The sequence below is a fragment of the Pristis pectinata genome, chromosome 8 (assembly GCF_009764475.1).
Source record: "Pristis pectinata isolate sPriPec2 chromosome 8, sPriPec2.1.pri, whole genome shotgun sequence".
NCBI lineage: Eukaryota > Metazoa > Chordata > Chondrichthyes > Rhinopristiformes > Pristidae > Pristis > Pristis pectinata.
This window is the reverse complement of record NC_067412.1, coordinates 55,723,351-55,739,003: the sequence shown is the minus strand read 5'-3', so window position 1 is coordinate 55,739,003 and position 15,653 is coordinate 55,723,351. Positions and strand designations below refer to the sequence as shown.

At 42.0% G+C, this 15,653-nt stretch overlaps 1 protein-coding gene across 2 annotated transcripts in view; it reads left to right on the top strand.

Annotated features, from left to right (window-relative positions):
- slc25a14 (solute carrier family 25 member 14) overlaps positions 1-12,700 on the top strand; it is a 32,205-nt gene extending 19,505 nt beyond the window's left edge. For both annotated transcript variants that reach the window (XM_052021271.1, XM_052021272.1), the window contains 4 exons: positions 617-741; positions 6,661-6,796; positions 7,866-7,946; positions 9,139-12,700. In XM_052021271.1, coding sequence (XP_051877231.1) covers positions 617-741; positions 6,661-6,796; positions 7,866-7,946; positions 9,139-9,180 — 384 coding nt within the window. In that variant the 3' untranslated portion in view covers positions 9,181-12,700. The remainder of the gene's footprint in view (positions 1-616; positions 742-6,660; positions 6,797-7,865; positions 7,947-9,138) is intronic.
- Positions 12,701-15,653: the final 2,953 nt, after the last annotated feature.

The following is a 15,653-nucleotide window of genomic DNA, read 5'->3' as shown; positions in this document are numbered from 1 at the left end:
TGATACGACAGTCCTCGGCCTCCTCCACTGCCAGGAGAATTCCAAGCGCAAATTGGAGGAACAGCACCTCATTTTCCATCTTGGAACCTTGCAGCCTAACAGCATGAATATTGAATTCTCCCGCTTTAGGGAATCCCCACTGCCCTTCCCCACAAAGCCCCCTCTCTTTCCCCCCCCCCCACCACCACCACCACCATGCTTCTCTTCTTCCCTTTCTCCTATCCCTTTTTTTCCCCTTTCTCTTGTTACCTTTTACCCATCCCCCGGTGGATCTGCTCTCCCCTCCTCCCCCGCACCTGTCTATCACCACCCTGTGCCCACTCCACCTCCCCTCTTGTTCACCTTTCACTGCTCTGCTTTTCCCTCCTATATATTGGGCTTCCCCTTTCCTTATCTTCAGTCCTGAAGAAGGGTCCTGACACGAAACGTTGACCACCTGTTTTTCTCCATGGATGCTGCCTGGCCTGCTGAGTTCCTCCAGCATCATCGTGTTTTCAACTCTTTCCACAGATGCAGCTTAACTGGCTGAGTTCTTCTGCTTTTGTGTAACACCTTGTTTGTGTTGTGAGCTGTGTTTTGTACGCTCTTCAGACATTGTTCTTTGTGTGATATCCAGGGTGTCAGCCTCACTGCCCAGCGAGCAGCCATTGTTGTGGGTGTGGAGTTACCCATCTATGATGTCACGAAAAAATATATAATTTTGTCTGGCTTCATGGGAGACACAGTTTACACGCACTTCCTGTAAGTTTCTTCAACAATTATTTGCATTGCTGTAGAATATTTTAATCTAGACCATTCATTCCAAGGCTATTTAAAGGAATAAGGGAAAATGGGCAGAGGAGATGTGGAGTCAGGGTCAAGAGCAAAGACAAGTTGACTTGTAAATGACAACAGTGTTATCCACTTAATAGTATTTTTCATAGAATTAAATGTTTAAATGATTATATAATGCTCATCATTTCAGTTGCTTTGTTTAAAGTCATAGAGTTGTACAGCACAGAAACAGGTCCTTCAGTCTACCACGTCCAGGCCAACCATTTTGCCCATCTACACTAATCCTATTTGCCCGCATTAGGTCTGTATCCTTCTAAGCCTTTCCTATTCAAGTGCCTGTCTAAGTGACTCTTGAACACTGTGATCATATCTGCCTCCACCACCTCCTCTGGCAGCATGTTCCTGATATCAGCAACCCTCTGTGTTTAAAAAAAACATACCCCTCAGATCCCCTCTTCCTCTCACCTTAAACCTATGTCCTCTTTTTGATACCCCTACCATGGGAAAAAGATTTTGACTATCTACCCCATCTATGCCTCTCATAATATTATATACCTCTGTCGTGTCAACTCTCAGTGGCCTGTGCTGCAGGGAAAACAAGACCAGCCTATCTAATCTCTCCTTATATCTGAAGTCCTCCAATCAAGGTGAATATCCTCTGTACCATCTCCAGCGCAATCACATCCTTCCTCTAGCATGGCAACCAGAGCTGCACACAAGACAACACAAATTGAAATGACCTGTAAAAACATCTTTTAGAAATGTATTCCTTTAAGAATTCTCTAAATTCCACTGACTATTCCATTCTAACAAGTGCTATGTCAGAGATGGCTGCTTAATTTCATTCCACGTTATCCAAACAGACAAGAGCAGATAATCATCCTCATTGGTACAGCTGGGTCCTGGAAAAGGTCAGCAAATCCAACAAGGAACTTGGAACCAATCCTGTCAATAGGCAATAGGAGCAGAAGTAGACCATTCGGCCCTTCGAGTCTGCACCGCCATTTTGAGATCATGGCTGATCCTCAACAATCAATATCCTGTTCCTGCCTTGTCCCCATATCCCTTGATTCCCCTATCTATAAGAAACCTATCTAGCTCCTTCTTGAAAGTGCCCAGAGAATTGGCCTCCACTGCCCTCTGAGGCAGTGCATTCCACAAATTCACAACCCTCTGGGAGAAGAAGTTTTTCCTCCCCTCTGTCCTAAATGGCTTAGCCCTTATTCTTAAATCATGCCCCCTGGTCCTGGACTTCCCCAACATCTGGAACATATTTCCTGTCTCTATCTTGTCCAATCCCTTAATAATCCTGTATGTTTCAATCAGATCCCCTCTCAATCTTCTCGATTCCAGCGTGTACAATCCCAGTCTCTCCAACCTCTCAGCATAAGACAGTCCCGACATCCCCGGAATTAACCTCGTAAACCTACGCTGCACGCCCTCTATAGCCAGGATATCCTTCCTTAACCCTGGAGACCAAAAATGTACACAGTACTCCAGGAGTGGTCTCACCAGGGCCCTGTACAAATGCAAAAGAATCTCTCTGCTTTTGTACTCAATTCCCCTTGTAATACAGGCCAACATTCCATTAGCCTTCATCACTGCCTGCTGCACTTGCTCATTCACTTTCAGTGACTGATGAACAAGGACTCCTAGATCCCTTTGTATTTCCCCCTTACCTAACTCCACACCATTCAGATAATAATCCACCTTCCTGTTCCTGCTCCCAAAGTGGATAACCTCACACTTATCCACATTAAACTTCATCTGCCAAGTATCTGCCCACTTACCCAACCTATCCAAATCACCTTGAATTCTCCTAACTTCCTCTACACATGTCGCACTGCCACCCAACTTTGTATCATCAGCAAACTTGCTAATGTTATTCACAATGCCTTCATCTAAATCATCAACATAGATCGTAAACAGCTGCAGTCCCAGCACCGAGCCCTGTGGCACCCCACTAGTCACGGCCTGCCATTCTGAGAAACATCCATTCACCCCTACCCTTTGTTTCCTATCCGCCAACCAGTCTTCTATCCATGTTAATACCCGCCCCCCAATTCCATGAGCCCTAATTTTACCCACCAATCTCCTGTGCGGCACTTTATCAAATGCCTTCTGAAAGTCGAGGTGTACAACATCCACTGAATCTCCCTCATCTATTTTCCTGGTTACGTCGTCAAAAAAACTCCAGTAGATTAGTCAAGCATGATTTGCCCTTGGTAAATCCATGTTGACTCGACCCAATCCTATCATTGCTATCCAGATATACCGCTATTTCATCCTTAATAATGGACTCTAGCATCTTCCCCACCACAGATGTTAGGCCAACTGGACTATAGTTCCCCGTTTTCTCCCTCCCTCCTTTCTTAAAAAGTGGGATATATCTCTTATATGTCTCTTTGTTGGGTTCGGTGTTCAGGAACTTCAGTCTAATCGAGTCTAATTGCAAGGAGAACCAAATACTTCCCTGGAAGTAACAAAGCTCCCATATGTCTTGCAAGTCCAAAGACTGAGGCTGCTAAACTTTTATGAAATTCCCCACCCCCAAAAGAGTGTGATATTTATCTGGAAAATGTTCCAGTGAGGCTGAACTTACTCAAAGTTACCACTTCATTTTCTGCTGGTTTGAACAGATTTGAAGTCACCTTAGGTGTCTGTCATCTTATATAGCTTCCAAAAACAACTAATGGAGATGAGTCACTGTTGCTCATGTGTAGAGGTAGTAATCTGATACAAGCCTGGAATTAAATAGTGGAGGTCATCAATGTTGGCAACTTTGGTGCCTACATGTAGTCCCTATGGTAAACGTTCTTCCGTTGCCCCTGTTTCCATACTGTCAATATATCCCAATTGATCTACTGTTGATTCCATGCAAATATTCCTGACGGAAACCATAAAAAACGCATGGATGAATTTTGGATCCAACATTGATGCTTAATTAACACTCTAGTAAATCATTTGTATGACTTCCTATTTTGAGAGTATAATCTACTTGTATAATAGCGTGCACCAAGGATTTATCATAGTATACTCTTGTTACCTAAATCCTAGAGCCTGTTCAATCTCCTCTGCACCCTCTCCAGTGCATTTACGTACTTCCCATAATGTGGCGATCAGAACTGCACACGGTTTTTCAACACTGCCCTAACATTTTATGTTGTTGTACCGTAGCCATCCTGCTCTTATAATCTATGATCTGGCTAATGAAGGCAATTTTTCCATAAGTCTTCACTGCTTTTATCTACTTGTGCTGCTGCTTTCAGGGATCCTTGGACATGTACACCAATGTCCTCCTGTTCCTCAGTACTTCCCAGGGTCCTACCATTCATTATCTATGTCCTTACCTTATTAGTCCTCCCAAAGCTTTTTCTATTCTGCACCATAAGCAACCTTGGGGTAGTGAGGAATACTATTCATGTGAATGCAACCTCAGAAGAAAAGAGTGTACTCTGAATTCTGATCCTTTCCAACCTCACTGTGCTGAGTTAGTTTTACATAATGACAGAACAATGGGAATTCTGATAAACTGCCCAAACATAGGCCTTTTGCAACAATAGGGAGTGTGAATCTGGTCCTCAGAAGTTGAAGCGACATAATACCTGGGAACGGTGTTTGACCAGGTGAAGAGATTGGCTGAGCTGGGACTAGGGGTAGCAGGTAGCTACATTAGTTGGCAGGATGTGACTAGAAAGGTTTCACAAGCGTTTGTGTTGGGACGACAATTGTTTATCGTAGCCATAAATTACTGGGGTAATGGTATAGAAAACCATGTATTATGGAGTCGTACAGCACAGAGACAAGCCTTTGGCCCAGCACGTCCTTATTGCCATTGTACCTTCCCACACTAATCCCATTTACCCTCATTAGATCTATAGCCTTTTATGCCTTGGTGATTCAAGCACTTGTGTAGATACTTCTTAAATATCGTGAGAGTATCTGTTTCCACCATCCCTTCAGGCAGCACATTTCAGACTCCAATCATCCGTGTGGAAAAGATTCCCCTTCAGATCCCCTCTAAATCCCCTTCTTCTTGCCTTAAACCTATGCCCCCTTGTCTTTGACACCCTATTTATGGAAAATAAAGGTTTTTACTATCTACCCCCTCATAATTTTGTGTATCTCTATCAGGTCATCCATCGGCCTCCTCAATTTTCTGATGGCACAAAGATGGTGTAGAATTTATTTTAAGTAGTGTGGGTGACAGAATTAAACAGTGTCCAAATTTTCCTAATAAATGTCATCAATTCCACCTGGGTCTGCTGGCTGAACTCCCAACATTTACCCCATAACTCATGAAAGTAGCAAATCCCATATGCACTAATTGTCACTGCAGAAGTCCCGGGCAACCGATGCAATTTCTGACTGCATTACAATGTTGAATTCCTCGTGTCCAGTGGTAGTGTGCCAGCTTCCCAACAGACACAATGGAAATCCTGTCCGCTGCACTTACCTGGGGACAAGGAGCAGTGACTACACTTCAATGAAGAGAAATGAGGATGAGAGAGGTGTTTAAAGTAACATTTAAATTTGAATTGTTTGTGGTGTTTTTAATCTTTTTTGATGGTGCAATTAAGTGTTAACAGATTCTGAATGTCTGTGACGGCTGAACTGGTTTTCAAAGCATTTCAGTGAGAGATATTTGTTAGGGCCCTAGCATGTGATACCATTTTTAGCCAGAGCAGGTCTTAGTGAACTTTTTATGAAAAGTAAATCACGTTTGACAAATTTGCTCAAATTCTTGGAGGATGTAATAGGGAGAGTCAATAAAGGAAAAATGTCATCATTTGTCACACACTATAGATGTAGTGTAGTTTGATTTCCAGAAGGCATTTGACAAGGTGCCCACATAAGAGGCTGACATATAAATTAAGAGCCCAAGGTATTGAAGGAAGTGTGTTAGCATGGAGTGAAAACCAGCTGTCACATGGAAAAGTTGGGATAAATGGGTTCTTTTCAGGCTGGAAGGATGTAACTTGGGATATGCCTAGTTGATAACAGACTGGTGAATACAGACACCTCACCACTCACAGGCAATTTCAGGCTCTATTGAGCGAATTGGCAGAACTGCAGGAAATGAATTTCAATATGGGCAAATATCAAGGATCCTAAAAAGATGGCCTTAGGTGAATAGTGTAGATGTACCAGGATCTTATTTTGACCCTAAATCAATAGAAGAAATTGTAGAAACTAGGTTGTAATCCATAGAATTTAAATGTTGTTTGATTGAGGTTTTCAAAGTACTGGGAAGAAGTTGATATAGTTGGTGACGCTATTTGCACTGGAGAGAGTGCAGGGGAGATTCACTAGGATGTTGCCTGCATTGGAGTATTTCAATTATGAGGATAGGCTGGGTTTGTTTTCCCTGGAGTGGAGGAGGCTGAGGGGTGATCTGATAGAGGTTTACAAAATTATTAAGGGGATGGATAGTAAAATCTTTTTCCCATGGTGGGGTTGTCTAAGGCCAGAGGCCATAGGTTTGAGGAGGTTTAGAACTGACATGAGGGTGATTATTTCCACTTGGGGTGGTTGGAACTGGAACGTGCTGCCTGAAGAGGCGATGTAGGCAGAGATTCTCACAACTTTTAGGAAGCATCCAGACGAGTACTTGAATTGCCAAGGCATGGAAGGCTACAGACCTAAAGTGGGTAAATGGGATTGATGTAGGTGGGTACAATGGGTAGCATGGACATAGTGGGACGAAGGGCCTGTTTCTGAGCCATACAACTCGGACTTTTGCTGCTAGTTTGTGAATTTAATATGCAGATTATTCTTCAGGAAAAGGAGTCACCAATCAGCCACAACTTCATTGAATGGTAGAAGAGACTTAAGGAGCCCAAGTCGTTCATATCTTTCCAATGTTCCTATTTGTTGCTCTTCCAGCTCGAGTTTCACCTGTGGTTTGGCTGGTGCCTTGGCCTCCAATCCTGTCGATGTGGTGCGGACTCGCATGATGAACCAGAAAGTGGCCTTGGGGGGCCATGTTGCTTACAAGGGGACCCTGGATGGTCTCCTGCAGGTAAGTCTAAAGAGGAAATATGTCACCAACAGAAGCTTTGCACAATGCACTTGTTATTATAAGGTAGAAACTATTGCATTAATATGTACAAACAAAGGGCTTGTGTAGATAAACACTCCAAAGGTCATTTGTATACAACAGGCCCCCTACTGATCCCCTCATTACTAGGGTGATTTACCTTAGGAAAAAGCCCATAATCCATTTATTTCTTAGAAAACATTTGAGTAGATATTTGAAGCTGCCCATTTGGAGCCAACAGTCATTTAAATTTCTCCTAAATGTCTCCAGATGCTGGTTTGGGTTTGTACCAGTTACAGGAACGAACCAAATTCTGACCTGTTTAACCGGATAGTGACATTGTGTTCTGATACAATGGCAGTACCAGCAGCATCAATGTCCCATAAAAGCATCCCTCTCTGAAGATAGCTCTCACCATGATTGACCAGGATTATGTGAAGTGGCAGGGCAATGGCTGTGAGCCTATTCAGGAGTATCTGTTATGAAGAGAGAGATTAAAACCATGAACGCAGGACAAATTTGAATTGATTGGCACAGAGACACAGCTAAGTGGAGTTGCTGCCTCACAGCTCCAGCGACTCAAGTTCAATCCTGACATCGGGTGCTGTCTGTGTGGAGTTTGCATGTTCACCCTGAAATCGTGTGGGTTTCCTCTGGGTGCATCGATTTCCTCCCACATCCAAAAGCCATGTGGGTTGGGAGGTTAATTGGCCACTGTAAATTGCCCTTAGTGTGTAGGTGAATGATAGAATCTGGAGGGAGTGGAGGGGAATGCGGGGAAAATAAAACTGGATTAGTGTAAATTGGTGCTGATGGTTGGCATGGACTCGGTGGGCCAAAGGGCCCATCTCTGTGCTGTGTGTCTCTGACTCTCTCTGAGCGAAAAGTTACCAAGAATGAGCATTCACTTGGTCTGCAGGTTGAGGGAGGAAACCAGTGAAGGTATCTCAGTGAGAACATTTTTGTAGTATTTAGTTGGGATTATAGAGCAAGGATTTTAATTAAAAGGGCTGAAGGGCAATGTTTAAAGTTTTTTTTAACGCATTGTTAGATCTGGAAGACTGAAGGTTTCTTCGCTTTGTACAAAGGATTCTGGCCAAACTGGTTACGGCTTGGGCCTTGGAATATCATCGTATCCTTTTCCTTTGTTTCTCATTCTCTGTGTGCTGGTGATGTTTTTTTAAATGTGCAGACTTCTACCTCAGTCATTAGAGAAGGTACTGTTAGAAAGTTGGTGGCACTTTGCAAAGTGTCTTCCATTTTCATTCAGTGTCCTCTCTACATTCTGCTTTTGTCCGATGAAAGGGACTTGTGGAGAGCAAGTATGCATGAGTGTCAGATAAATGTTTGGTCTTGCATTTGTACTGGATAGTTGAATTAATATTCACTAGTTTGGTCACAATGAAGTCAGTATCCCACTGCGCAATTATCTGCTTCCCAAGTAGGTGTGGGAAAAGTGGTGTGGGTGAAGTGGTTCATCCTCTCCCGATAAGGGTAATGTTGGTGCAATCTATTCTCTTTCCTTGGAATAAGCAGATTTACCAAGTTGAAATTGGTCAGATCTGGTTGCCACAGGATCTTTTCCATACTGGCCCTTAGTTACTAGAGAAATTTTTCAGAAAAGCCCTTAAGCATCTTCCTGGGCCTGGTGTTGATGACACCCAGGCGAGGGTTAAAGTGATATGGATTATGAAAAAAAAAACAAATTCTGGAAATTCTCAGCAGCTCAGGCAGTGTCTGAAAAGAGAGAAGGAGTCAGTTTCAGTTCAATAATCTTTGTTTATAAATTGTCATCAACCTGAATCATTGACTTTCACCATTTAAACTGCCTGACCTGCTGAGCATTACAGCATTTTCAATTTTTCCTCTTTACCCTAAAAAGGATATAGAAGCATTGGAGGCAGGCCCAAAGGAGATTCACTAGGCTGGTTCCTGGGATGAGAGGGTTGTCCTTACGAGAAAGTTGTCCTCGCAAGAGGCTAAACAGGTAGGATCTATAATTTTTGGGTTTTAGGAAAATGAGGGGTGACCTCATTCAGACATATAAGATACCAAGGGGTAGATGTCGAGTTGGTCTCACTAATACGAGAGTCACAAACGAGAATTACAGGATAAGGGGCTGGTCATTTAAATCTGAGGTGCGTAGAAATTTCTTCTCTCAGGGAGATAAATCTCAGGAATTTTCCTGGGTTCTTGTTTCAGATTTCTAGCATCTGCAGTTTTCTTTTAGAATGAAATATTTCTCCAGGAGTGAGAGTAGAGGAAAGTTTACCTCTTGTATTAACAAACTGAGTTGCATTGTTTAACTTAACTGTTTCTTTCAGTTCTTCATTACATATGAGCAACTCCGGAAACTCCCTATCTAAGTTGTATCCTGCAAAAGTTCATCCTTGTGTTGCTACCTGGCATTTGTTTGTTGAAGGAAGGAAGCCTTCATGCCATTGCCTTTTCTTCCACCCTTGCCTCAGGTTTATGCATGAATGTTGCTGCATTCAAGTTCAATGACATTGTGTGGAAAGAAGATCTGTGTACAGGAGTCACTCTCTCTCTCTGAAAACTTGGAAGAATAGAAGACTTTGCCGTCCAGTGGAAACAGCTCACCAGAGGCAGCTGTGGGCACGGGCCTGCACCCAATGCATACAGACCTGGTTGTGCCATATGCACATGGAAACACAGATGTGTACATAGATGACATGCCACTGGACATGCACGTGCATGCAGAGACAGACATGCAGTTTATGGGAAGAGTTGTACAGTTGTGGAGGTTAAGGATAAAAGTTCATCCTCAGTGTAAACTTGGATATGGTTTATCTTTGTGGGATTGGGGTCACTGTAGTTTGGATCTGGTACAGTGTCTCAAGTCCTAAATTAGAAAACAGGACCCTTTCCACCCGTGAAACAACAGGTCAATAAACAGTACTTTCTAAGACTCAAAGTTCAAACTGGACAGTTAGACTGACTAAAGGCAGGATTACTGGGGCTTTGCCACATCCTGATGTGAAGAAGTGGCTAAATCAGTCAGTAACCAAGTATTTACATTTTCTTGTCTTTGTGCCTGGTTCTATTTTAAGGCTTCACAAAAGGCAAGACCAAACTATTTGTAAAGAAAAGGTATGTGGAATACTGTGCATTGAGGGAAGTTCCTCATTCCCTTTCGTTAAATGATGGCATAATATAGCTTTTGTTTCTACTGGTGCTTTTCAGAATTTCAAATTAAGATTCCTTTTTAAAATTTCTTTTTTGATTATTCACCAAATTTAAACCAAAATTTAAGTTGCTTTTTGCATGTTCTTTGAGGTGACTTCTAGGGGTTTCCCTCGGCTGATTTTCAAACCTTGCCATTCCAGTTTGCAGCTGTAGTTCAATGTGATGATTTATTTAGATTTTGTACCTCGTCCTTCTCTCGTTTTGTGATGGTTCAGTTCTGGAGGACCTGTCATTCTTCAAATGAAAAGGGACACTGGCATGCCCTGGAAAAGGGGCAGCGGTCCAGAGATGTAAGTGTTTTCCAATGCTGCGATCATTATTTCTCCTCCCTCTTTACAGGTTGAAAGGAGTCCCAGTCCCAGAATCCATGTTGGTATTAAAATATGATTATAACTGAATCATGTCCAGGCTTTATATCGTCACCCATTGCTGATACTTTTCGCTGGAAAGCCAAAAGATTTCTTTGGTAAATGTCTCCAACCGTCCTTATCAGGCTTTCATCAAGTTCACATTTAATGTATTATCCTTTGCAATTTCCATCAGCTCCAACATGATCCCACCACAAATCACATCTTCCCCTCCTCGTTTAGCATTTCATGGGGACCACTCACTTCATGACTTCATGGTCAGCGCTTCCATCCCCACTGACTGCTTCCCCGTTGCATGGCACCTTCCAATGCAACCGGAGGAGATGCAACACCTGTCGATTTACTTCTCACCATCCAGGGACTTAAACCGTCCTTCCAGGCGAAGCAATGATTCACTTGCACTTCTGCACTTCTTCCAATCTAGTGTCCTGCATTTGGTGTTCACAATGTAGTCTCCTCTACATTAGAGAAACAAAAAGGAGATTTAGTGATCACTTTGTGGAGCACCTGCACTCAGTCTGCAGCAGTGACCCTGAGCTTCCTGTTCTGTGCCACTTTAATTCCCATTCCCATTCTGACCTGTCTGTCTGCATCCTCCTCCACTGCTGTAGTGAGGCCCAACATAAAGTTGAGGAACAATATCTTCCATCCGAGCACTTTGCAATCTTCCTGGAATGAACATTAGTTGTCTAATGTGTCTCTCATCGTTTCCTGTTGTGCTGATGTCCCTTTCTCACCCCATTTCTATAAAATTCCTTGTTACCAGTCAGTACAATGCTCCCTATGACCTGATTTGTCTGAACCAGTCTCCATTTAGTCTTTTGTCTCATGCCTTACTCCTCCCCCCAGCTTTGCTTTGAAAATTAACACCCCTCCTCTCTCCCACAATTCTGAGGAAAGGTCCCTGACCTAAAATGTGAACTGGTTTCTCTCTCTTCAGATGTTGCTTGATTGGCTGTGTTTTAATTTCAAGTTTCTGTGAGCCTGTCAAGCCTTTTTTTTGCCAGTCAATGAGACAGTGGCTGAAATGTAATCTTATTACTGGTTTAACAAAAATCTTTCAATCCTGTTCAAAGTTAAATTATTGCTGTATATGGAAGACAATTTTCTACTATCTTTACTTGCAGAATTGTTTTTTTTCCTTAACTTGTAAGCTTTAGACTTTCCCTGCAGTTTTTTTAATCTATATACTTTCAAGGGATGTGGACTTTGCAGGCTGAACTAACATTCGCTGCAGTTCAATGCTTCCAAGCCACTGGAGAGAGCTATTTAATGTCACCTTATCAGTTCTTGCTCCTCTTTTACCTATCAGTCTTCTAAGTTCTACAGAATGCAACTCAAGTTGGCATCTTGTAATTTGTCCCGTATATCATATCTACGTTACACTCCCTTCAAGGCAAGAGAGCTTTACACTTGTCTTTTGTTTTTCATTAACTGTTGTCTATGAATTATTTTATGCAACTACACATGCCCTTTGGCTGTTGAAATTGAGTTTGAAGCTCATTCAATTTTTCATTGAATGCCTTCTAATAATTTTTTGTTTTACCCTTTAACAGATTTTCCAGGCTACTGTGACAATCTCTGTTTCATCATGTTTAGAATTTTAGCTATTTGGCACTTTTTAAAAAATATTACGATGAATGTTATTACAACATGGTCACAATTAGGCACGTATTGCATTGTTGGACAATTATCCAAATAGAGTTAAGTATTGAAGTTTCATTTGGGCAAGCCTGTTGTAAGAATGAGACATCAAGTCATTAAATATGTTTTAACCTGTGAGTTACTGAACTGAAATCTGTCTTAGTGCCATTGGATTCTCTTGGAAATGGTTATTTCTAATCATTGGACAACAGTTGCACTGGTTCAGTCTGCCCAAGGGCACTACGAAACTTCCACAGGAGCAGTCGGTTTTGTAGATCAGAGCTTACTGCCCTTGTAATTTAGTGTTGCACTTTTATTAAGAGCAAACAGCATGGTGAGAGTAAGAGTCAATTCTTGTCCCGATAGAGAGTAAATTGACTTGTTTGAGTTAGTTTTTGAATTACGACCAGCGAGTGCCTTGCAGTACTTATTGTTGGACGCTGCACTGAGCACTCATTGGTCAAACTCCATGTGGCAAAGACTAGACAACTGCCCTGTTTCGGAACAGATTTGTAAATGTACTGGCGACTATCCAATCACTGTTTGTGATGTTGTACATTGTCATTTATATGAAGATTGTGGGGATTGAATATGCAATTGGATTTGCTCAGTTCACTCTGTATAACTTGATCTTATGTAATAATATAAAGATAATGAATGCACAATGCTTCCCCATGTCAATTGATCACTATCAACTCATTTTTTAAAAACTCTCACATAAGATATTTTTATATTCTTGGCTTCACTTGATTGTGCCACAGAACCTTGTTTCCAGATCCTAATTTCCCACACAGTGTGGGACTAATTGTCTTTTTCTCACTAATTTGAGGTTTTTTTTTGAGGAGGTAACTAAGATTGATGAAGGTAGGAGAGCAGATGTTGACTGTATGGACTGTAAGGCATTTGCCCCGGAAGGTAAAGAAACAAGGCAAACTGGCTACTTGGATCCAAAATTGGCTTGGTGAAAGGAGGCAGAGGGTATTGATGGAAGGATGCTTTTCTGATTAGAAATCTGTGACCAGCAGTGTACTGTAGGGATGAGTGCTTGAACCTTTGTTGTTTATGATATGTGAATGTAGGGGGTATGATTAGTAGGGTTGTGGATGGCATGGAAATTAGTGGTGGTGTTGATAGGTAGATTGACAGCAAAATATAGATAAGATGGAAAGTTGGGTGGAGCATTTGAAGATGGAATTTAATCCCAACTACTGCAAGGTGATGCATTTTATGTCAAATAGAGGTAGGACATATTCAGTAAATTGTAGGGTGCAAAGGAAAGTTGATGAACAGAGGGACTGTGGGGTTCAAGGCCATAGTTGCTTGAAAGCAGTAGCACAGGTAGTGAAGAAGGCATATAGCATGCTTGATTTCATAGGTCGGGGCACAGAAGATAAAAGTTGGGACATCATATTGCAACTTTACAAAACACTGGTTAGGCTGCACTTAGAGTATTGTATGCAATTCTGGTCACCACACTATAGGAAGGATGTGATTGCACTGGACAGAGTGCAGATGATATTCACCAGGATGTTAACAAAATTGGAGGACTTTAGTTATGGAGATAGACTGTATAGTCTAGGATTGTTTTCCCTGGAGAGGAGGAGGCTGAGGGGTGACCTGATAGAGGCCTATAAAGTTGTGAAAGGCGTAAATAAGGTGGATAGACAAAATCTCTTTCCCCATAGTCATGGTATCAAAAAAACGAGGGCATAGGTTTAAGATGAGAGGAAGGAGTTTTTACACAGAGAGTGGTTGATATCTGGAACGTGCTGCCAGAGGAGGCGGTGGAGTCAGATACAATCTCTATGTTTAAGAGGCATTTAGACAGGCACGAATAGGCAAGGCATAGAAGGATATGGTCCTAATGTTGGCAAATGGGATTAGTGTAAATGGGCAAAAAGGTCAGTGTGGATGTGGTGGGCTGAAGGGCCTGTTTTTGTGCTGTACAACTGCATGGTAATGCCCTGATTCCCTTAACGTACCTGTTTCATCAGTCAGCTAAAGTGATCTGATATTCCAGTACAACCCACGTGATGAATTTTGCTGTTAAGAAAAGCTACCATTTGTTTGTTAAATGTCTCAATGTTTGCTGTTTTGCACATAATTTCAACTTGCACAGATGCTTTATTAAACGGTCATTGTCCTCTCCAACACCCATACACATTTTTTTTAAAAAAGCAGATCCTAAACCAAATGAAATATGATCAAAATGTGGCAGGAAGAGGGAATAATACAAAGTCAAAATTGAGTTTATTGTCATGTGCACAAGTACATTTGTGCACAGGTGCAATGAAAACTTGCAGCAGCATCATATAAGCAGCATTCACAAGAAAAACATAAACATAGAATACACCCAATCAAAACAAAAAAAAGTCCATTTTAGTACAGAGTGATCATAGTGTTGCTAAACTGTAAACCGAATGGTTGAGGAAAAGTAGCTGTTCTTGAATGTGGTGCTGTGGGACTTCAGGATGCTGTACCTCCTGCCTGATGGTAGCTGGTGTACCAGGCCATGATGCAACCAGTCAGGATACTTTCAACAGTACATCTGTAGAAATTAGAGTGTTTGATGAGAAGCTGAACCTCCTTAACCTAAGAAAGTAAAGACGCTGGTGCATTTTCCTTATGATTGCTGGGATTGTACTATAGTCCTCCAAACGGTCAGTGGAATTTCGAAGAACAAATATTTAGACAAATAGTAGTAGGATGTAAAAGCAGTAGGGTTTTAGTTGGGGTGATTCTAACTTTCCCGACATTGAATGGGATTACCTTAGTGAAAGGGGCCTGGGTGGGGTGGAATTTGTTAGATGCATCCAGGAAGGGTTTTTAAAACATTATGTAAGAGTCCTGCTAGGGTGGGAGCTGTACGACCTTATATCAGAATGAGGATAGCAAGTGGTGGAAATGTTTGTGAGGAACCCTTCGAAAACAGTGACAATTCACTCAAATTTAAGGTATTTGTGGAAAAGGATAAGATTGGAGCTAGAGTTAAGGTCTTAAATTTGGGGAAGGCCGACTTCAATAGTGTAAGACAGGACCTGGCAAAAGTAGATTGGGAGCAGCTGCTGGAGGGAAAAACAAAATCCAATAAAGCAAAATAGTGAGAGTTCAGAGTCAGCATGTCCCTGTAAGGGTAAGGGGCAAAGGTGAAATTGGTGAACCTTGGTTAACAAAGGAATTTGAGGGTTTCATCAGGGAAAAGAAGGAAACATATGTCAGGTATGGGAAATTGTTATCAGGTGAGTCCTTTGAGGTTTATAGAGGATATAGGAAAGATAACAGGAGGGCAAAAATGGAACATGAAAAGGACCTGGCCAACAGAATTAAAGAGAATTCTGAAACCTTTTACGGTAAGACATTTTTATTGGTCACTTGTACATCGAAACACACAGTGAAATGCATCTTCTGCGTAGTGTTCTGGGGGCAGCCCGCAAATGGTGCCACACTTCCGGTGACAACCTAGCACGCCCACAACTTCCTAACCCATACGTCTTTGGAATGTGGGAGGAAACCATTTTATAAATATAGTACAAGCAAGAGGGTAGCTAGGGAAAGTGTAGGACCCCTCATGGATCAAAAGGGAAATCTTTGTGTGAAGCCAGAGGATATGTGTGGTGTCC